The following is a 23181-nucleotide window of genomic DNA, read 5'->3' as shown; positions in this document are numbered from 1 at the left end:
AGATGCCATCATTCGCCCCCTACGAATCCCCTCGTCGGATGCCGAGACACATTCCGTCCACACGGCAAGCGATCCATCTCCCACTGGTGGGCCCCGTCGCTCAGCCAGACTAGCAGGAACTCATCTACCGCGAGAACCTTCTACTTCTGCACCGCTTCGCCGGTCGGCACGACTGAATTTCACTCAGCGTAGGTGATCACAGGTTACAGCCGTTATAGCCGTGATATACAATTTTGAAGCAAATTAGCAAGAAATGAAATACCGATGGTTAAACTCCGAAGTACAACGCGACCGTTTCATCTCGTAAGTGCTGGACACCAATACACCATAGCCAGTAGCTATTGACTGCTTCGATGATTCCGAAAATGTCTGAGCTCGAAACTATAGTGGTAGATAAAAGTTCTGTTTTCATGATACCTAACGGCGGTGACCAAAGAAACAGAGAAGGATTCATCTCAGTGGAGCCGTGTCGCGTGAAGGCGGGGATTGTTGGCAGAAAAGCCAAAGGCAAGAGACTGACAAACTCTCGTGCTTGTTAAGTTACTCTGGGAACCAATATGTTGGCCCTGGGAACCTCAAAAGCATTTCTAGGAGCTGTCTATCCCCTAGGAAATACTCTTGAGATCCTGGGGCTGTTTCTAATTCTAGGAAAACGAGATCTACCCCTGGGATCTTCGCCTTACGTTCCTGACTGAATACGGAACTGGCTCTGGGAATACATTGACCAGATCTGGGAGCTGTGGAGCCCCTGGGAGCTTACTTTAGGGTCCTAGAGTCACTATCTTGCCTTCCGAGGTCGCCGACAGCCCTCACAAAAAACCTTCACCGGACCTGCGCACAATTCTGCGTCATTCGGTCACTCCTAGAGGGCCAAATTATAGCCCCAGGAATCAAAAGAATCGTCCACAGGAACGCGGCTTTGATTCCCCGAGGTGGGGATACCAGACCCCAGAAGCTACATCGGGTTTCCTGGGGGATATGTGGCTCCTAGAAGCTGCTTCTTTGCTCCCAGATATGTTTCAGGAGCCCCTGGGAGTAAGATAACTCCCAGGGTCAAGAGATGAGCTCCTAGCACTGATCGAATCGTCAATAGGAGCGTGACCGGTTTCGTGATAGTGATGGTGGATAGTCTTACAAGCTACGTACGATTTGCTGGGGCTATGGTATTTCCATAGTCACCGTTTTGAAGTCTTTACGAACACCAAGTTTGATCGATGTTTACACAGAGCAAGTCGTTGTTCGACAGCCCCGGAAAATGTGTCCGATGTCTTGGGAGTAACCCAGCTCCTGGAATCACCCTGGCCAGGGTCTGCTGCCTTTTTGAAAACTTGCATCAGGTATTCTGGGGTTGGATTGGTCGCTGCATATACCATATTAGTGCACCTCGTGGAAGAACATTTGACCCGGACGTGACGTCGTGGGTGAAGAAATTCATAAATACATGCTTCCCATCCTACTCTTTCCACAATTAGGCTCCTCAGTGCCACCTTCTGCCTTGAGAGGATGATAACCACTCTTTTTTGATGATGACGATACTCTCCAACCTTGAATACCATATTCATAGGAACTGACTTAAGCAGTTCGGCTTTAGTGGATTCGATGCCTGACTTTCGATTGTAACTTACAATGTCATCCCCAGTTATATGTTACTCTGAAAAGGGAACTTGAAAGCAAACTCAACCTCTCCCAAAATATTCCTCCCATTTCTGTCTAGCACCCTGCCATTGAATACCGCGTTCGCCTCCGGACTGTACATTCTCTTCCACAAAACAACTGAGCGATCTTCATTATGGGTATCCGACTTGAATTCCATCGCCGTATCATGCTCTGAAAATTTCATCGTGTGGGGTTCTCCTGAAGCGTCGATGTAGGGTAGGGTAGAGCTGGGCCGTATGTCTTGGTAAAGATCATCCCAATCGATCGCAAAAGAGGAAGATTCCACGGTACACATGTATTTCGACCGTTGAGTCTCCATTTGAGGATGTCGATGTCTCAAGTATACGCCCGTACCCTTTAACCACATCACCGGCATGCTCGTATCGGGGTCTCTGTACATGTATTTGCTCTCCACAGGCTGGACTAAGGCGTCAAATGGCTCCTCAGATGCCGCGAGCTCTGTTGGCGCTTCGTACGTGGGCTGGTTGGGGCGTATTGCCACGATCCAAATTTCAGGCGTATGTATGAGTCCGCCATTGGTCTCTACCTCCGCAATTCGACTGCCCCAGTACGTCGCCGGACGTTGGATTCTCTCCATTAAATCCAGAATATCGCTACCAAGAATTAAGACTTGCAGTCCCTTCTTGATCAGTGGCTCAAAGTAGACCATGAAAGGGTCCTGCTCCCTGAGCGGATTCAGATATCTGCTGGCGTAGAGGAATTGTTCTGTGACTCCGAGCAGGTGCGCTATTAAAGAGATTTCCGTGGCGGTGAGTCCACTCAACAAGGGGTCGGCTAGCTCGTAATACTCGCTCTCCGTCATAACCAACTCAAAGATAGACCCGATGACGTTACGATATCTTTGGGGTATTGGAAATCTGTATACCCATGCCTTTGGCTTCATGTCTGGATGCGGTGGGGCAATTGTGGCCGGCTTGCAGAGAGCATGCGGTGTAGCTTTTGAGGGATGTTCGCATGCGCCAAGCCGATATGAACATCAGTTCTTTCAGTTGATAGATGATATGCAGGAAATTTTGATAGGATATACAAAGGAGCGTACGTGCTACTTATATTACGGCGTCTAGCCCGCAATCTTGTAGTTGCCTTGACCAATACACGCTTGATGTTGTTCTTTGGCCCCGTAAGAGCTATTCCATTGGATGTGACGCGAGTGAGTCGCGCTAAGGCCTTGGCGGTGGGGCTAGTAAACAATTGCCGGACGTGTATTGGCTAAGACAATTTCGAGGTTTCGGGCTAGACGTACACATAGAACACCGACACTTCCTGGCTCAGGAGGGCTACAGCCTATCGGCCAGGATGGCGCCGCCCTTCCAAGGCTTCCAACACCCATGGGTTGGCGAGACCTGCTTGCAATCTAGTTCTGAAGCTGCCACTCCTGTTCCATTTACGACACAATTAATGTAATTTATGTTGGAATCGGCCGAACTGATCCTAGGAGCTGCCACGCTTTTTGTGAGGGGCCCCGCCAGGCGTTAGTCTTCAATATAATTACGAGGAATGTGAACAAGGCGCCATGTGGGTGCGATTCAAACAACGTAGTCAGCCTTGACAGTAGGCATTTGAGATCAAAATTCATGGAATTATCGGCTCCATGATACGTGGACCCGGAGTCTTCGTAAGGAAGGAGTTGAAGGATGCAGGGGGAAAATTCTCAATCCGGTAAACGGCTCCATTACTAGCAGCCAAGTGCGATAAAACGAACCAAGAAAAATTGGATTCACCGCATTGCAGTCGGAAGCCTTCAATTTGATTATAGGTTGCTTATGCCTGCGAAACCCAAACAGGGATTCAGGCCCCTAGCGGCTCTCCAAATAGGAATGGTCCAGCTTTCATGCCCTCCAAGCTAGCTCGGCAGCTAGGTCAGGGCAGTGACTTTTCCCTACGATTGATCTGTTGCTCTTGTGTTTAAAACAATCCCTTGCCCTCCTACTATTTGGACGTTCAAACTTTACCCATCCATGAATAACACAATGGACGCAAAGGTCGACTTTTCGGTTCCAACTTACGCCGATCAATACTATGGAGAGTTCCAAGCACTCTGCCCTAACGATAGAGAAGTGCTCTACAACCACTTTCTGGCGACTGCGAAACTGGGATTGGAAAACAAACCACATTGGTGGCCAACCGCCGTGGATTGGGATTTTATTAATGACGGGGTTTTGGCCACTGTGAAATCGAGACTGGAAGAGGAACCTGAGTGGTGGCCCACTACTGATGAATGGGGCTTCAAAGGTGCCTCAGGTATGCAAGAATCCGGTCAGTCTTACGTCGTGCACTCTTTTTAACACTAATACTAATGTATGTCCAGAGAAATCCGAGGCCCTAGCATGCGTTATGAGAAACTACGACCACCAGGACCTTGCGAGAATACTCGAAAAACTTAGCGGGGAGCTTTATACAACAAATTGTTTCACAATAGTCGACCGATTATTCGCAATTGGGAAGCCTCAACCTAACAAATCCCAAGAGATCTTGAGTACGGTCCAGAACAGAGAGATCGTTACCAGCTAGCTGATGACTCCTTGTTAGGGCCCCAAAACCGACCAATCGGCCCAAAGACCGACCTGCGAGAGTCCCTGCCGATAAAAATATTTGCACTGCGGAATCAGCAATCCACGAGTCATAGCACGTTCCGTAGCGGTCGTCCGGGATATGTTGGCTTCCGGAAAAATACCGTAGCAAGAACTTACGCCACGCCCGTCGATGTTAGTAGCAAGGCTGCACTCGTAAACCCACTTTACGTGCGGGTGCTAGAGGTCGAATACCACTGCAGGGAGTTGCATACAACCCAACCCCAACTTGCGAATCTCAAGCACGGTTTCTCCATCGACATAGCTTCTTACTCCCAACAGGGCGATCTGTTGTATGTGATTCCTCGGTCCAGGTGATAAGAAAGAAAATTGAAAGACTAAACAATGCGCTAGGACAAGCAGGCAGTCGCTCCAAGCAAACCATGCGAATTCGGAACTGATTGTGGCAGATTCTCAAGGTAGCAAGATACCTCTTGAGCCTGTCATTGGTATTTGCATTACCCGTGCTCCCGTGATTGGCGAGCTGTTAGTCGTCGAGCTCGAAGACCGTCGGAAATCTCAAGAAGCGTCATATTATATGTATGTTCAATCCCTGGGACGACAATATAACGCACAAACTAACCTGCAACATCAAAGGGCATATTCAATCACCATGGCCCAAATTTCCGAAAATGGGAAGTCCCTTATTTGCTTTTCGTCGGATTGGGACAAGGTCTCGAATACTATCATATCGATGGAAGTCTTCAAGAGAAGCGCCCAAATTGGAAAGCAAAGCATAGCTACAGCACAAGCTATTACCCCTCTCCCAACTGAACCTAAAGGACAAAATGCAGAATCAAATCACAACCTATGAATCAGCATAAATCTATCAGAACACCCATCCAGTCTAACTCAATGCATTGCTGTCCACGTCTCCGTCTAATTTGCCCTCAATACATATAATGTTCAAAAAGGAAATGAAACCAGACATTGAAAAACATAAATAATAGAAAGCCAAAAATTCCATGCACCTGCAAAGTAGTGAAGGGTATGTTTGGTACATCCCGAGAGTTGCACTTGTTCTTCATATTTCCTCAATCCGCGGAACAATCAGAAGAAGGTGCGGTCTGGGAGGTAGTCAAGGATGACTCCGACACTGATGACGAAGACCTCGGTGTCGTCAAAGCGGAGGACGCCTTGGTGGAAGATCCCGAGTCAGAAGCAATACATCGGCTGCCATGCTTGAGTCCGTTGTCTAATGTACATGACGACATTTCTCCCTGGTGATTGGAGAAGGTGACCACCCCCGTATCCTTCACCTGAATCCATGCAGCTGACGAATTGTCTTCCGTGCCACAAGCCTCCACCCCGTGCACAGGGTAGCGATGGGTGCGGTCTCCGACTTCGTTCACCGCTGCGAGTTTATTAGTAACTCTTTTTGCTGACTCTTATGCCAGAAGTCCACTTACTTGAGCATTTTTCTCCCTCAAGCTGGCCAAAGAATGCTGAAGATCCCGTGCAGCCATGGTTGTCATAGGACCATATCGCGCATTGACCATCAATATCAATGATCTCAAGGGTGCCGCCGAGAGATCCGCTTGCATAGGCACTGGCGAGAATCATAACGATGGAGAAACGCATTTTCCTTGTCTTAGACGAATTACAGGAACTTAAAATTCGAAAATATTGTGTGTTGGGTCTTGTGTCCTGTATTTCTTAACCGATTGATTTGGCGTTGTGTGTAGTCGAGCAAAACGAGGATGGATGACAGAGGCTTTTATAGAATTACGGAGATTTCTGAGAGCCTTCAGATCGCCTGTAGGGGGCACATATTGAATTAAAAATGTCAGTCGGCTGACCAAAGTTGAGGTGCATGGGAGATTAACACTTTGGCAAGTATGGTCGGTTATTGAGGCTCACTATGCGGTCAGGAATCGGTTAGATCAGTTTAGGCCAGCTAAGACAACTTGATGCTTGCCCAATAACCCTTGACGTATCTAGGGCTAGAACATGCGGGCGACCTTTTCAGAACTGATGAGCTCCGGAGTTCTGAGGTACTTCCTTTCAACATCTCACCAGATTACACCTCACAACCCGGCCGAAGGAAAATGGCTTGTTACAGCTTTATGGCGTGTCGTCGTGGCTGAAGAAGTGAGGACTGGATATGCACTTGGACACTTGTGGCGTAGCAGGCCATTTTCGAAGTGATGTGCCGCGACTACGATAACGCGGGGCGCGAAATGCACAGCCATAGATTTCGACCTTGGTCTTTGTCCATTCTGATAGAGCTATGCTATTCATAACCGAGGACCTATGTATCCAATTACGAGGCGTATCAGGCCGCGTGTGTGGTCGGCGGTCTTGTTCCGGAAGTCGGCCCAGCCTTGGTCCCCACAACACGCTGTGTTGAACGATCCAATTCATGTTTCTGAGGCAATACAACACGGTGCGGGTGAGTTGCCTCTGGCTTTTTGTTAGCCTTTTCGTCTCTTCAACCCAACAGTCCGCTGCATACTGTATGTTGCGGCCGGCAGCCGCACTTTGTCGAGGCCATGAAACACATACGGATACAACAGAATGCCCTTGAACTTTACTCCTGTGCTTCCAAGTAGCATCCTGCATCACTAAAATGAAATAGAACCCGCCGAAAAGCACATGGATAGCAGAAAGCATATTCATATTTTATACTTTGGGAGACATGGGACAACCTCACCCACCATTACTATATAGCCTATGATCCCCCAGCTTGGTCACGGGCTCTCGCGACCCTGACCTTTGGCTTTTTCGAAGTGTCTAAAGACCATGTCCTCTCAATCCACCACAACCATGGATGGTGAATTCAAGCGCCTCAAAAATATCCAGATGAATGCGCTGGACGAGAACATCATGGCTTTCCTCGAAGCAACTCAGAAGTCGGTCCAATCCCGGGGCATATGCAACCCAAGGGGCCCTTTCAAGAGGTCTCTGATTCATTACGCCGCTATGGGGGACTGTACTGAGCTTCTTTTACGACTTCTGGATATTGGTGCGCCAATTGACGATCGCGATCAAAACAAACGTACCCCTCTTTCCTGGGCTGCTGAGTATGGCTCTTACAACGCAACGAGAATTCTGGTGGAAAACGGAGCCCAAGTCAATGCTCTCGACGATATGTACGGGACACCATTGTCGTGGCTGGAACACGCCGGGCATCCTGATTGCAAAGGCCTCCCAGTTACCAAAGCATATCTCAAAAAAAATGGGGCAACCATGAAAGGTGCCAAACAAGCCTGGATTTTGCAAAAGCTTGGACTTCTCTGAGTGTCGTGTCTACGGGGGAATCTTCCAGCACCTTCCCAGCTTAGGTTTCGTCCATAGTTTGCCTGTTGTGTTTCTGAAGGCTGTGATTCTTCGTTGCTAAAGGAGTCTATGCATTCTTATCCCTTTTTCTTACACAAAGTTACGTCCCCAAGACAAACATTTGTCAGCGGCAGCCACCTATAACCCATGTTCCTGTACTAGTCAAAACCTCTGTTAATATCGAAATAGAAAGTTAGATTCATCCCAGCTTGTTTGAACGTTAGGATGGTAAGAATGCACTATTCGTTTGTTGTACAATCTTGCCCGAGTGCAGACGATAGAGGATCACTGGGCCTCGCGTACGCTAACAACCTCATCTCATAATGCCATACTTGGGTTGCTGTAGAATCTTACCACGATGCTAATTTGCCAGCCAAGGTAATAACAACAGGATATTAAAGCAAGAGGCTTGCTGCTGACAGAACCGCCGCACCATTAAACGGAGGAATGACGTAGGAGTGGCAGAGACGTACATGGATTAGGCAACTCTGGAAACTCTTACCATTCTCTCATCTAGTGTCTTTATACTTGTTGGTATCACACGCTAGGTACCGTGTACGCAGTTAAGTGAACAGTGTTCATGCTCCTAAAGCGAAAGTTGATTGATTCATGTATATCCTTCTTCTGTCTCTGTCTCCTCTCTTTCCAACTACCCCTGAATCCGTCTCAGCGCCAGAGCCGCAGCTTAGCGCAAGATTACATACACCAAGCAAAGAAATGTGATCTATCAGTCGCTAGCGGTAAGTTACCGCTCGCGTGTTCTGACAGAAGGATATATCCCGACAATACTTGCACAAGCAAAGGTCAACACGTTTTGCTGATAGTTCCATCAGCTTGATTGTTGGCGGCCTCAACAGGTTATCTTGCTCTCTTAATCCATCTCTACTGTATTAACATTGATGCACAGCTAAAGCCTGAAATGGAGACCCAGTATTCGCTCAACCGGTCATTTTGATGACCAAAAGCTGTATACTTTCAACGGTTCAGTCTTACTACGTTCGACTGCGCCAGCAAGACATATAATGATACTTATATCATTCGTTCAGGGATTAATTAGAAACGTTGATTATCGTCAAACTGATTTGTCACTTTTACCATATTTTAACACGACAATATAATATGGACGCGTCCGCTGATCTGTTTGAGATAGTCGCGTTATCTCGTGTGTTAAACCGCAAAGAAAGATCTAATTGAGAGCTGCATGGTATCATGTATTCTGCTTTCAAAGTTGAAATACTTGCTTATTTTGGCGTTAGACTACTGCTACGATGTAGTTTTGATGAACCCATGATGGGGAGGGGCGTAAGCTAAAGGCCACCGCATTTCTCAGAAGTCGTAACAAGACTGGCAGTGCTAAAAGTGATAATTGTAACGTTGACTGTCTTGCATACGCGCTTTCCACAGGATCTGTTGATATGACGTTTTCTCCTTTCCATGGGCGCGGCTTATTATAAATCAGCCACAATGAAGTTGTAATGCGAGTATCGTTCTTGCAGGATAGGCAGGGTGAATTCCAACAAACAAACACCGGAGAAGAATGATGAGATACCCTGCTAGATCACTGTCATTCTGCCTGAGAATCTTCTTCGAACGCTATTGATGAGCCGCGTGACAGGCGGGGGCAGGAATGAGTCCTCATCGCCTTCATCCGCCGTATCCTGGCCCAGGTCATCCGTAGGTGCGCTTTCCGGGGTCACTGTGCCTGCCTCGCTGTTTTCTTCGTCCTCTGGGCGCTCGTCAATACTCGCTTCAGCTGGACTCCACTCATCCTCGCTGATCGGTTCACGCCTTTCTGCCTCTGTTTCGAACTCCTCCCATTCTTCGTTACTTGCCCCGTTACGTTCTAGCCGGCTGATCAATTGCTTCCCTGTTTCAAATTCCTCCGAGTACGCATACATCACTAGGTCTTGGATGGTCGACTCATCTAAATATTCCCCACGCGCATGGCAGATCTCTTGTGCAACGGTGAAAAGTCGTTCCGTGCCAGCACCTGTAGCCAGAATGATGAGTAGATCTCGAGCCAGTCGAGTGAGAACAGGCCACTCGTGTTGATGGTCTTTCCAGTAAGCGCATGGCCAAGTATTGACAACCCCTGTTGTGTGTCAGTAGTCAGCAGAAAGTATAGTGAGCAGTTGTTCAGACCTTCGCGAAGATATTGATCGACTTCATCTTGCCCACTCCTTGAACTACCCGCCAGACCAGCTAGTGGATGCAGAAGCCGGTCGAGCCCCAATAACTGCGGAGAGCAAGACAGTCCATTCACACAAGACAAGCTCGTGGGCATTTGCGGCCGATACTGTAGGTGAAAGATCCTCAGATATTCAATGTAGCGCTCGGGATGGCCCAAGCCTTGCGATGACGACGCGCCATCGAATGCGGACACTTTATATTGGGGCGCAACGAAAGTTCCAGTGCCATACATGACCCCAAAGTCCTGAAATGTCTTTTCGTAGACTTCTCCAAGTTCCATCTTCATGGCAAGCGACGCCTCAAGTAGTGTCCGTTTCCATGGAGCTGATTTGCTTCTCAATATTTCAGCTGACTCGTCGATATGCTTCATTAGTATCTTGAACACGAAACAGACTTTAGGGACTGTCGCCCCTTTCGAGGCCAGGAGGGCCGTCGTGAACTGAATGAATGGCATCGTCAGCTGCACAAGGTAGTCGACCTTGCGCCAGTCCGTGTTTGTTAATTTGTACTGTAATCTAGGTGACGGTAAAATTGCCGACTCGGAATTCTTTTCCATAGTAGAAGATATCAGAATGGCAACGACTGATATGTTAAATATCGACAAGATATTTGGCTAGCTGTAGCGGAAAAGGTTGAACCTGGATATCCTGTTACTGCCTGTACAGTGTATGCCATAAACAAGTCTTCGCATCTACTAATAACGTACAGTTAGGTAGCTGGACTATTCCTCAGTAATTCAAGTGGTGAAACTAAATTCGAACGAGTCTTTATCTGTAGTCGGAGAGAGCTCGGTCTTCTCGCGGTATATATAGCTCGAGAAGTACAGGTTGCGTGTTATTGCCAAGGGTTCCCCGGGCCCGAAGTGTGGGGTTAGTAAGGACATCACGGTTCGTTACGACAAGCCGATAGGATCGATATTAGCGTGGATAGCCACCAGATGAAGTCGTGAAGAGAGGCCAGTCACCATAGCGTACCAACCGATGCAAATCAAGAGACACATAGGAAAATTGGGTGGCAAGTGCGAAGTAGCGAAAGCATACCGAGACACCATGAAGTGGAATTCCCCAAATCGTGATCAGCACGCTCCAGGTGACTGACGAGATTTTGAGGTTTTTTACATTAAATAGATAATCGGCGCGTCTAGACTGGGAAAATAGGGAGTAAGCATGGCTAGGGCTGTTGTTCACTGGTCAACACGGTGCCTCTGACATCATTACTCGACTACAATATCTAAGTATCCGCTCGTGTGGTTCCGGGGTGGAGCCTGTCTCAGCCAATAAGTGAAATAAGGTTTAGCAGAACCACAAAAAGGGGGAACAGAAACAAAAGACAAGATATTGCTGGACGAGTGAACCTTGCGAGGTTATAGTGATTTGTAGATCAGGGGCGATGCTTACTGACATTCAGTGGAAGACTGGTATTATGTCTTTTCCCCTACAGAGTAAGGTACGCCCTTTAGTGGTGACCTTTAGCACTCAAGAGAGACAGCGTGTGTAAGGTTTGGTCGCAACAGAACACACCCCGCGATAGAAACCATGGGAGAAAAAACAATGATCCGCCACACTTAGCTGTAGTGCAATTTTAGCCGCAATTCCAGCCACGGAAAAGCTTCGAGTTAAAACATGCGCCCGGATCTTTCCATTCGTAAAGGGGATTTAATCCTGCTTCCACGGAATGTCTGGCAAGATCCTGTCATTTCGATCTGTGGAGCTGAACAAAGTCACTCTCAACGCACCAGTCTCGACAGAGAGTAGAGGATATCACACAATTGTGAATATCATTGGAAAGCACAGCTATTCAGCCCACCCCGATTTATTGTCAGCCAAGAAACATTCCTCTTCAGCGTGGTACGTCAAACTACCCCCTTCGTCTCCTCCCAGGACATGTTTTCCTGCGAAAAATAGCAAAGCTTGGTGAATCTTCCTGTCTCCTTCCACGGCTCACTTAAAGCAGTCGGGATGCCGCCACTATCAGAGGGGATCTACGCCAGATCCACGGCACCATCAAGTCGAGCAGTTGAACTTATTATCGTTTCGTCCATCTTCACGGCGCTGGCTATTCTCTTTTGTGGAATGCGATTATACACTCGGAGGGTACTTGTCAAGATAGTGGGGGTGGACGATTGGATTGTTACGATAGCAACGGTATGGCTTTTCGGGTTGGTATGAGAATTGTGGCTGACAGGAAAAGATCCTCAGTTTCTTCCAAACCATTGTTAATACCCTCGGTAACTGTCACCCTTGTCACCCAATTGTCGAAGCTGCGATGTATCATGCTGACCCAGGCCTCATTGCTAGCCACGAGATATGGTCTTGGATACAGGGACAACGCCTTCCCTCCGAGCTATTCACCGACCTCAATAGGCAAAGTATGGAAATTGGAACCACCTCTTGAGCGCACGTTTATTCACCTTTATTAATTGATCCGTCAGGTCCAATATACTTTTTACGCCATTAACTTATCGACGCTTGGCCTTTGCCGGATTTCCATGCTCGTGACCTACCTGAAATTGGACATCGCTTGGAGTCGACGGTTCGCTCAAGTCTTGATCGGCTTTAATGTTCTCCTTTCACTCGCTGCACTTGGCATCTCTCTGTTTCGATGTCGTCCTATTCACAACGCGTGGGATTTGACCAAAGAGAATGCTGCAGGCTGCATGCCACACTTCAATGACTTTCAGATTGGTCTGCTTGCATCAAATGCAGTTCAGGAAATCATAATCATCGTGCTTCCGATCCCAGTTATCTGGTCGATCCACCGACTCAGAGCGCAAAGGATTGTAATCATCCTCCTGTTTAGTTGTGGAATCTTGTTAGTATCACTGTTTTAAGTCTTAAACTCTAGAAGAAGCTAACCACAGAACTCAGCACTTTGGCAGCAAGTGTTGCCCGCCTTATAGTAGCAATATTAGCAAATGACGTGGACGTAAACTATCTGCGTGAGTCCCTCCAGGCACCTCATCTGAGTTATGGATCACACACTAACTAGCGCCGCGAGAAGACTACATTGTTATCGCTGTGATTATGGCGTGCATCGAATCAAATATGGGAATCGTGTGCACTTGCGCGCCTCATTTAAGGCCATTGGCCCGAAAGATGTGTCCGGATTATTTTTCTTTTACACGAAGCCACACCGACAGCCGGCCATATACCGACCCAAACTATCAGTTAGGTAGGGTTACAGGAGTGAACAAAAGTGCCAGCTTGGGTTCGCGAGAGGTAGAAATTCCGTCAGATTTCGAGTCAGAAGAGAACCATGGAGCGTCGTCCACAGAGCATATCATCCCGGTTTAGCAGGAGGGTATTGTCCCATGGGAAGCATAGACTATTTTTTTATCATGCAACTACGCTTGGAAGGATCTCTTGTGCAAGAGACCCCGCAAATTTCATTTTTAATATGTCCTTCCTCCTGGGAAAATGTCGGAGACCCTCGGAGTCAATACTGTACAATTGGACTGGTCGTACGCGTAAAATGATATTCCAATCGCAAAGGTGCTCTGAGACAGTCTTCAATCACAGACATCCCAACGGTGGAGTTTATATGACAGAAAAGATTGGGATAGATAGACAGCAATTAAGTTTATTGTGTTGAAATATCTGACTATGGAGGTTCTCTTGGCAAGAAGTTTTGTCATTGAAATGAGGTGTTTTAATTCTAACTCCCTGAAGAGGTACTTCTACAGCTATTTGTAGTAGTAAAAATACAATAAGCGAGAGTGCGACGGACATGCAAGAGTTCCATGGTACAAAACATCTAATAAGCCCTATATGGTCGTTGCGCATGAATTCAGAGATGCTGAGGCCTCAGCCGCACTGAGCCAATATCTCAACATATTGCTCTTGCCAGGCACTACGAGTTGCGAAGGATAGTGCGGTCATGAGCATAGAATCCGACAGAGTTCCCAAATACATCTTTGATCGTCCGAGTTCAGGATCGATTGGATCTAGCATCCTCGATTTCCTTTTCCTCGTCCTATTCCGCCCAATTGCGCAGGGTATTGGGCAGTACTCATCACCGGGTACACCTCTAGAGCTACCACAAATAGAGAGGCCAGCGAACTTCGTTGTCTTCGTCGTGGTCGTTGCACTCTGTGCTAGCACAACCCGGTCGTGCGAGGACCATCCCTCCACGCTGACCAATATTGCCAACCTCGCGTCGACGTATACGAACCAGGGCCGGTGGAAGGAGGCCGAGCAGCTCGAGGTACGGGCGATAGAGACTCGTAATATGAAGCTCGGCGAGAACCATCCAGAAACGCTCATCAGTACGGCTAATCTCGCTTCTACCTGGGAATCTTTAGCCCACGATGCTGCAGCCATCAATTTGCTACGAGATTGCTTAACCAAGCGGAAGCAAAGAATCGACCTGAAAATCCGATTACTCTATCTAGTTTTGAAACATTGTTGGAATGGGGAACGAAGGGGCCAAATATCTATGCCTAGATAAGCTAGATAGTTGAATATTGTCGTAATTCAGAGGAATGAGCAGTTCAACTTAATACTTCTGAGGGATTACAAGAGACTATGCACAATGCGAGGTCTAAGCTGATTGGAAATCATCTTTTCTTCGTATATATCGTGCAGGAATTGTTTCCGACGATGCGGCTTGGTCCCTAATCTGCACCAGCCTTAATTGTATGGGCCTGATGTAAAATGTTTCATCTTTTCTGGATATCCAAAGACCACTAGCAACAGTAAATATGGAAGGAGGCTGAGCCTTCACGAAGTGGGAGTTGATGGGCGAGTCGACGCCACGACGGGCAGCAAATATGCCTTTAAGACAAATGATATTTTTGGTTCAATTACTCGTTACCCCTCCTGCGCCAGTCGCTGGATGCTAAGGCCTTGTTCGATTCCGCCATGTTTTCAGAACAGGGGCTATTTGAACCCAAGTAATTCCCATTGTACACACGGCGACCGTATCTGACATCAGTATGACGATTAACCAGCGTTCTAGGTATGTCCCCCGCCAGCGCTACCTTTAGCTTGCCCTCCGCAATGGGCCTGCCGTTCAGTGCCTTCATCGCTGCTTTTGTCTCCTCCTTGGTCTCGAAATCAATGAAGCAGTAGTGATGGTTGCCTGGCATAGATCTTGTGCTCTTGTGTGGCGTGATCCGTTTGCCAATCGCCGTCCTAGTATACACATCCTAATTAGTAAAGGTATGATACGGCGTAGTAATGGAAGGGTTCCACACGGGCTGAAGCCAGCGAAAAGATCGGTGATCTCTCGGTTGTGTTGGGCTTGGTTAATCATCTTGCCCAACCCACCGACATAGAGCCTCCGCGCCTCGTGGCTCTGTATCATGTCATCAAAGTGATCCAGGGCCCAGTAGGGACCCTGTTCGATCCCCTTGCCACTGATTTGGCCAATGGTAATCTCGCTAGTGGCGCTCCAATCGCCCCATCGCCGGAAAGCAAAGCTGTCCTGGCGGTTGTAATGGCGATCGCCCTGCTTCTTGGGCTCGCATGGGCCTACCCTTATAGGCCGTCCACTAATGGTTGCGCTCAAGGAACTAAGGGCATGGTCGGCAGTCGATCGGTCGGTGAAGTCGACGAAACAGTAGCCTGGGTTCCGTGCGCTGACGGGATCGATAGAGATGTGGATATTTTCTAAGTGGCCGAAGCCATTGGTGGCGAGCACTTCCTCGATTTCGTATGGTTTTGTATTGTAGGGTAGGTTACCTGTACTCAAAAAGTCAGCCTAGCGAAGAGCAGAGTCATCAGTAGATGGTCGCAACCTAGATAGATACGTCTGCCTGCAGACAAGGCATCTGGTTGGCTTTCGGGAGCTTGTTCCATGACCAATTTATTTATTGTGCGAAGAAATTATACTGCCATTTAGTAACCCTTGCACATCGCAACGGAATTTTTTGCGCAGTTTCCATCGACGAAGTCGTGAATAGAACCTGGAAACCGAGAGGTGCAAGCAAGATTCACGTGACCCGGGCGCGTTGGCTCTCAGGGCGGGGGTCCTCACGGGCCAATTGGATCAGCTTTCGAGACCGCAAGCGGCAGCACATCACCACACCTCGGTGACAGGGGTGGGTGGCCTCCCACAGCTGTAGTTGCGTGGTCTATGGCATGGTAGACATGCTTTGGCAATAGAGCAAGTATCAAACTTGGATAGCAGAAGAGGAACCGAGTGACGACTAGATAATTCAACTCTTTCCCGAAAATGCCTACAAAGAAATAAATACGCACTTTAACTGAGTCCAAGTGTCCCAACAGGCCTTGCTAAATTCCCTCCCTCCCGCACCACTTTGCTTCCATCCGCCCATTGGCAGATCAACAACCATGAAAGGACTTGTACAGTTAACGGCAACTGCACCAGCCTCTAGCGCTTTGACAACTCTCAAAGCTCGCGAAATATCGCTCGTAAAGACACTCGAGTACAGGCCAAACTCGGTATCATTTGCTCTCCTCAAGACTTTCTCCTCGTCCGAGAAGGTATTGACCACAAGAACGGGGCCAAACATCTCCTCTTTGATCAACTTATCGTCTTCCGGTACGTTGCGAACGATAGTCGCGTCCACGAAGTAAGTTAGCCCTTGCGGCCCGATTTCCGAGGCTCGCGCTGCTGCCCTATTCGGGCTGCGTCAGGCGCCCCGCATGCACGTGGCATTTACCCTGCGTCTTCTGTTGGTTATGCAAGTGAGTAAACACCTACATGGCACCTGTATGTGGAGGAAGCTAGATCGGGTCAAAGATATTGATTGCTTGATTAAACTTTTACTTAAGCTTTCTAGGAAACTACTAGACCACCCATTTCCACTTGCATCTTCAGCTGCTGAGGGGATAGTGGCAGTACGTGAATCAGGCAAGCCGATTTTGTCACAAATATCGTACGAATACTGCATGAAACCGGGTCCATAGATGTGTCGGAACGTGGTCGGTACAGTACGGACTAGTACGGGCATAGCAAATTGAGTACTTGAGAGTGTCGTTTCTATACTATAGAAAGTGCAAAATAAATACGCGATAAGCTTAGAAGGTCGTTGAGGGCCTGACGATCATCAGGCAGATGGGGATGCTGAATATTCCTCGGGCACACTAGTAAAATGGTGACCCTCTTTTGCTGACAAGATGATCTGACAGTATAGCTTATGTAACTAGAATGGACCCATATAACTATCCCCTAGCTATCGCCCCGTTAGGCATTGAGCGCATACAAGCCGACCGTCTGTGACATATCGATCCTCTGTGCCAATGTTTTCGATGTAATTAAAAAACCGGCGGGCCCTATCTGCGATGTCTTCCATCGATCGAAGTAGGTCACCGGGTACCGTGGTTTTTGGTGTTCCTCTCCTGTCAGGGGGGCAATCTCTGTGCCTTCGCACTCGTCGCAACTATCGCTGCCATCTCAGATATGTCGTAGGTATCAGACGGTAGCGTTTAAAGTTGCGATTACGATGAACTAATGCACGAGGCCGTTGGACCTCTAATTGGCGAGATAATTATGTCAAGGAATCTTTTTTGCCAAGAAAGAGTTGTTCCAACCTTGGCCTCCTCATTTGGACGGACTTTTGCCCTCTAAAACCGGCTTCACATATGGAAATCTACAACTTAAACTAGGCTTACCGACGTCAGGTAGCTGTTTCCTTGTAATCTTACAGAGCGAAATTTCGACACGCAGCTTGATAATCATACATGGTATACACTGACGGCTTTAGGGTAACGACTCTTCCCTGGTTTCGGATTTCCTTCACGATGCAAAGCGCTCTATTCTGAAAAATCGCTAGATAGTTTATCAGGGGGCCCCTTCAAGTTTATTGTGCAGGACTTGTATTTGCACCCTGAACGGGGATAGTCCGTAGAGAGTTCAAGCAGCCGTTTCCTACTTGGATAAGTCAGACCAACTCTCACCAACTCTCACTGCTCTCATATCACTCGGATCAAGATAGCTGGTGTCGATCCACCACTCATCTTTGAAATTCTCACCGAGAATGGACTGGATCGAAACGGGCGCAGTCAACTGTTCGCTGAAATCCGCTCGGGGCCTTTCTTCTAGAACAGATCCAGGACCGGAGTTGTTGTACTCGGCAAAAGTAACGTTGGCGATGTTGGGGGTGCTGGTCGACCATTGCTTCCAGCCTGCAGCGGCGACGACATTGCCCAGATAGGTCTCCTGGAAGACGACACGGGCAAAAGATCCCCAGGGACGACCGAGGTTGCTGGTACCCGCCGGAATCGTGTCGTTGATTCCAGAGACGTTCGAACGGCTGATCACGTACCATGACGGGTTGCTGGCGCTGCTACGGCCCGAAGCAGTGATGCATCCGGTAGCAATGGTGCGGATGTCAATGCCTTCGAACCACGCCAGGGCCGTCTCTCCAAAAATGAAGTCGACAGCCCCAACGATCAGGCTTTTGGCGTAGAGCTGGGAACCTGGATGAAGATTTAATAAGCATATACTCAATGGACAGGACTTCAAATGCGCTCAATTTACCAGTTTCGGCAAGCAAAGTATCCTGATACCCGATCAGCTGGCAACCGTAGTAACCCTGACCGGTGGTCTCTGCAGACACGGCCAGATTTTGACCATTCTTCAGAATATGGCCGAAGGTGTTGACAATATTCATGTTGTACACCTTCGTGTTGGGGTTCCATTGGCGCAAGGTCGCGGTCTTGTCATCACTGGTGGTGTTGATGAGGGCCAGATTATAGGTAATCGTGGCCGTATTTTGCTCATATCCCTTGGAGTTGCATGTATACCCCTGGACGGTCAAGTTGGACTTAAGACGTGGAATATAGACCTGTTCGACGTAGGTCCCGGGGAAGACAAAGAGAGTCTGCGGGATGGTAGTCGTCCTATTTAGAGCATCAACTCCAGCCTGCACGGTAGAGAGCGAGCCTGGGTACGGACTGGCACTGTTGTCCACCACCACCGCGCCTTTTGCGGGTGAGACTCTTGCCCATGGGTCCGAGCAGGTCTGAGTAGCGGGAGAGCCTTGGAGGGCTTGTGAGACGGCCAAAGATGCCGCGAGGACAAGATAAATGGAACCTAGCATCTTGAAGAACGGGATCCCTAATGATCTGAGCTATCAAGAGGGGTTCTCGAGTGAAAGGGAAAGCCACCTGAATTTATGCAATTCTCGCCTCATGGGGAAGCTCCATATCTTTTCGGACAGGGGCCGCCTGCTTTCGGAGGCTAAGTCCACTCGCATCGCGCCTGTCGCATCTAGCCTCAGCGGTAGAAAGGAGACCTGGCCATCTGATCCTCAGCTTACTCCCCCAGTGATCCTCTTGGAACCAGCACCCAGTTCCAATTGGTGTCTTTCCCCTATCGCCACTGATAATGTAATCTTTCTACTATCTACTTTGAAACAAACATAAAAATAATGAAATCGTAGATACAGTCAACTCTCGCTTATACCACGGTGGGATATTGCACATTCTTGATAATAACACATCCCTTGCTTGGATGGCCCCTTCATTCCAGTTTTTTCCATATAAATTGACAGAATATAACACATTTTGTTTTACCACACTTTCTTCCTCTCAAATCTGCTTAGTCAGCGCAATCAACCAATCAGAATGCCTCAATCTACAAGCTCTCCTACCCTCCCGACCCCACCCAAGCGCGTCAGAATGGGACCAAAGCGTACCAAATTGGGTATATCAGACGCGCAGAAACAGGCACTACGGGCATTTTGGTCTAATACTAGCCCAAAGCCCACGCAGACTGCATGTGCTAAGTGGTTTGAGGACCAATTCAAACAAGTGATTGACCGGTCAACCATATCAAGGATCCTTTCATCCAAATACAATTATCTTGATACGGGCCCTGCAGGGGCAAACAAACGATCTTCATCCTCTCATTGGCCATTATTGGACCAAAAGCTATATGACTGGGCAGATAACCATATTGGCAATGGAATACCAATAAATGGCCCTTTGATCCAAACTAAAGCAGCTGAGCTTTGGAGACAAATACCGGAATACAAAGATCGGACCAAACCTCAATTCTCTGAGGGTTGGTTAACTCGCTTCAAACAACGCCACTCTCTTCAATATCATACTTTCCACGGAGAAGCTGCCTCAGTCCCATCCTCGGTACATGATCAGATCAAAAGCACCAAATCGATTTGCAATCAATTCAAACCGTCCGAAATCTACAATATGGATGAAACTGGCCTATTTTGGCGACGTATGCCAAATGGTGGTCTTTCAAAGGGAAAAATTGCTGGCAAAAAGCTTGATAAAACACGAATCACTATTGTTGTTGCATCAAATGCGGATGGTTCCGATCGAGTCCCTTTATGGTTGATTGGCACAGCAAAAACCCCTCGCGCACTCCGGGGGTTAATTTCCGAGCTCTGGGATGTGTTTGGCGTCACAACAAGGCAGCATGGATGCGTCATGACATTATGGAGGACTGGTTGCGATCTTTCTATGGGCGTATTCCCTTAGATAAGAAAGCTTTGCTCCTTTTAGACAATGCTTCACCACATGTTATTGGACTCCAGCGAGCGCCACCACCACCCCGGATTACGGTTGTTTTTTTGCCAGCAAACGCAACTTCAATTTATCAACCCTTGGACCAAGGTATTATCCAAAACTTGAAGCACCATTATCGGAAGAAATGGATGCGCTATATGATTGCTTTTCTTGATCGTGGGATAGACCCAAAACAAAGAATGAGCATTTATTATACTGTTACCTGGGTAACGCAAGTTTGGAGAACAAGTGTATCAGACCAAACGATTATCAATTGCTTTAAACAAAGTACTTTGATTAGTCCAAAGTCTATACCTATACCTGAGTCCGCGCCCGAGTCCGCACCTGAGTCTGCACTATTTTCCGAGCCCGGATTGAGTGATGAGATTGAAAGTCTATATAATCAAGCAATTGATAAGCTTGGTGATAAAGATATTGTGCCATTTGACGAGTTTTTGAACCCTTCGGACGAAGACATGTTAGAAGATGGGACTGAAGGGCGAGATGAGACCAATGAGCAAGATATATATATTGCCCCAACAACCTCAGAAATTCAGGATATTGACATTGATGGGCCCCCACCTGAGCTTCTGTCTAATTCTGCTATATTGGACAGCCTCCAGGATATCCTACTATGGGTTTGTAGCAAAGAAAAGGGTACCTCGGACCATATTAGACAAATTGAGAGCTTAATCAGCGACTTTGGCAGGATTCAGATTGATGAGAAACGTCAGGTGACTTTGGATCAGATGATGGGATGGAAGACTAAATAGGTATTAGGGCTTAGAGTTAGCTTGTCAAATATTATGTCATCCTCTCACCAAAACACAACTCAATTATACCACGTAATTTGGCTTGGATAGTATGCTGTGGTATAAGCGAGAGTTGACTGTATACATAATCCATATATAAGTTAAGAGTTTCTTTGGTGCCAGATTTAAGGGGCAAAATGTCGTTCTTACTCTGTGGCATACATTAGTGTGTCTTAGTGTGCATTAGTACGACCCACGACCCACTCAACCTCAGTGGTGGATCCTCCTCATAGATTGTCCCTTTCATTGGCTTTATAGCCTCGCATCGCCCTTCCGCTATGACATACTGGGAATGTTTGAGGCACCCGTGGGACTAGTGGGCATGGTCTATGGGACTAAAAGAAAATCTAGTCCCGTGAAAATTGTCAAGCCCTGAGTATACGGGTCCCAAAAGCCGCAAGGAAGAGTGGATAGCCCTACTTATGGACCTACAATCCCGCTACATTTACGGATATGCCGCTTGTGGACTGAAGCATACTGAAGGAGCATCTGAAGGGTTTGGCACTCGGTCGAAACTCTGTAGGCAGTATCACAGCTATAAAGCTCAAAAATGGAGAAACCTGGAGCCAGTGGTATGGAGAGCCGCAAAGTGCGTGCAATGATATCGAACTGGAATGGGAAATCAGAACAAGATGTTGATTTTTCATATTGAAGTGAGTTCTTGAAAACTTCAATTTTTCTATATCTGACCCTGATAGATGTTGTCTCAGAGAATTTTAAATGTCGGTGCCAAATAACGTACCACACATCAACTAGGTTTGACTGAGTGGACGGCGACAACCAATTATCCTGAGGCTGCTCCAACCTTTCAATCCCGTGACTATTGATCACACTTCAATCATTGGCACACAGAGGAAGCATGGGGTCTATATTTCGGACCGCCAGGAGGCGAGAAAGGGAAGCCCACGACGAGGAGATGTGAAGGGAGTCTCCTAGGCATGTATCCAGGAATGCGGCTTGTTTGTTTGTATTTTCAAATGCAAAATCTCCAGAGCCAAATTCTCTCTGTCTGTTTTACAAGCCTAAAGCCTACCTAAACTCCTCTTCGGTCGAGTATAAACGCATGATTCCTCAGCGCTAATCAAGTAGTGGAAAGTGACTCTCAGTTCATGATAAAACTCAAAAGCTAGACGTTTTTAATCTCAACATCGCCGAATCTTTCACAGGATGACAATCCAGAATATTCCTCCCTGAGTATCACAGATCTGATATAACCTTACCAGGAGATGTGCGGTCTCCCACGCGAAAGGTACATTGATTTCATATCGGAACTTTGAGGAAACAAAGACAGTCCACAGTAAAAGCTTCTTCGGAAAGGCCCAAGCATGTGCGGTCCCCGAAATATAGTTTCAGGCACCAAGCGCATTTTTACCATGATTAGCCGTAGATGTTATTTCTATTACGACTAAAGTCTTTGAAAATCCTCAATCTCAGAAGCCCTGCTGCAAGGGTCACGTTGATAGTACTTAAGCGCTATATCAGAGCTGGCTGATTGCGGTGACGCCAGTCACGATATGTAAAAACGGATCAAAGAACGTTTCGTTTCCGCCCAAGGGCCATCAGGAACCATGTCATGAGGAAACTTTCCATCATCTGCTATGGCGTATCGATCGGCCCCGGCATTTAACAACTCCCCCGCTGCTTCCCACGTCCCTTCTTTGGCGACAATCCTATGCAATGGCGTGAATCCAAGAATATCCTGAAAGTTCACATCAGCTCCGTATTGAATGAGAAGTTTGACAATCTTGTGGACATTCCTTGCTTCGGCAGCATAATGCAGAGGGGATTTGCCATATTTGTCTCTCGAATTAGCACAGCTTCCATGTTCGAGCAGAATCTTTGTTGACTCAATAGATCCCATGCGCACAGCAAGGGAAAGAGGCGTCAGCCCATTGTTGTTTTGAAATTGAACATCAGCTCCAAGCAACAGAAGCGTTCGAACACATTCCATGCCTTGTCGGTTAAAAGCGTTCCGGATAGCATAGAAAATTGGGGTTTCACTATGTGTACCCCCGACCCAATTTACATCAGCGCCGTTTTCAACAAGCCAGCCCACCATACTGGGACACCAGCTCGATGAGGAAGCAGCCACATGGAGGACCGTTTTTCCATTGGCGTCTGTAGCCATAATACTGGCACCACATTCGACAAGAGCTTGTGCCTGTTTTATGGCGCTCTTAGAGATTGCATGGAGTAGAGGCGTCTTCTGAGCGTGAT

General features: G+C 47.6%; 6 protein-coding genes across 6 annotated transcripts; 2 read left to right on the top strand and 4 right to left on the bottom strand.

The window, feature by feature from the left end:
- Window positions 1-1639: 1639 nt before the first annotated feature.
- N7446_007584 (uncharacterized protein) lies at window positions 1640-2479 on the bottom strand (the record flags this gene model as incomplete). Its single annotated transcript, XM_058516329.1, has 1 exon — window positions 1640-2479. The coding sequence occupies one exon, from the start codon at window positions 2477-2479 to the stop codon at window positions 1640-1642; it is 840 nt and encodes a 279-aa protein (XP_058373507.1).
- A 1168-nt stretch (window positions 2480-3647) lies between these two features.
- On the top strand, window positions 3648-4188 carry N7446_007583 (uncharacterized protein; the record flags this gene model as incomplete). The annotated part of the gene is made up of 2 exons (XM_058516328.1): window positions 3648-3933; window positions 3986-4188. 2 exons carry the CDS (start codon window positions 3648-3650, stop codon window positions 4186-4188), a joined length of 489 nt encoding a protein of 162 aa, XP_058373506.1.
- Window positions 4189-5281: 1093 nt separating this feature from the next.
- N7446_007582 (uncharacterized protein) lies at window positions 5282-5828 on the bottom strand (the record flags this gene model as incomplete). Its single annotated transcript, XM_058516327.1, has 2 exons — window positions 5282-5601; window positions 5657-5828. 2 exons carry the CDS (start codon window positions 5826-5828, stop codon window positions 5282-5284), a joined length of 492 nt encoding a protein of 163 aa, XP_058373505.1.
- A 6376-nt stretch (window positions 5829-12204) lies between these two features.
- On the top strand, window positions 12205-13009 carry N7446_007581 (uncharacterized protein; the record flags this gene model as incomplete). Its single annotated transcript, XM_058516326.1, has 3 exons — window positions 12205-12527; window positions 12584-12654; window positions 12717-13009. The coding sequence occupies 3 exons, from the start codon at window positions 12205-12207 to the stop codon at window positions 13007-13009; spliced, it is 687 nt and encodes a 228-aa protein (XP_058373504.1).
- Window positions 13010-14517: 1508 nt separating this feature from the next.
- N7446_007580 (RNA recognition motif domain-containing protein) lies at window positions 14518-16493 on the bottom strand (the record flags this gene model as incomplete). Its single annotated transcript, XM_058516325.1, has 5 exons — window positions 14518-14848; window positions 14911-15397; window positions 15972-16297; window positions 16383-16405; window positions 16470-16493. 5 exons carry the CDS (start codon window positions 16491-16493, stop codon window positions 14518-14520), a joined length of 1191 nt encoding a protein of 396 aa, XP_058373503.1.
- Window positions 16494-17549: 1056 nt separating this feature from the next.
- Window positions 17550-18723, bottom strand: N7446_007579 (uncharacterized protein; the record flags this gene model as incomplete). The annotated part of the gene is made up of 2 exons (XM_058516324.1): window positions 17550-18100; window positions 18162-18723. The coding sequence occupies 2 exons, from the start codon at window positions 18721-18723 to the stop codon at window positions 17550-17552; spliced, it is 1113 nt and encodes a 370-aa protein (XP_058373502.1).
- Between the last annotated feature and the right edge of the window lie 4458 nt (window positions 18724-23181).

Source organism: Penicillium canescens, assembly GCF_028828765.1.
Source record: "Penicillium canescens strain IBT 15451 chromosome Unknown utg000004l_segment0_segment0, whole genome shotgun sequence".
NCBI classification, from domain to species: Eukaryota; Fungi; Ascomycota; class Eurotiomycetes; order Eurotiales; family Aspergillaceae; genus Penicillium; species Penicillium canescens.
The sequence above is the reverse complement of the archived record's forward strand: the minus strand, read 5'-3'. Positions and strand labels throughout refer to the sequence as shown.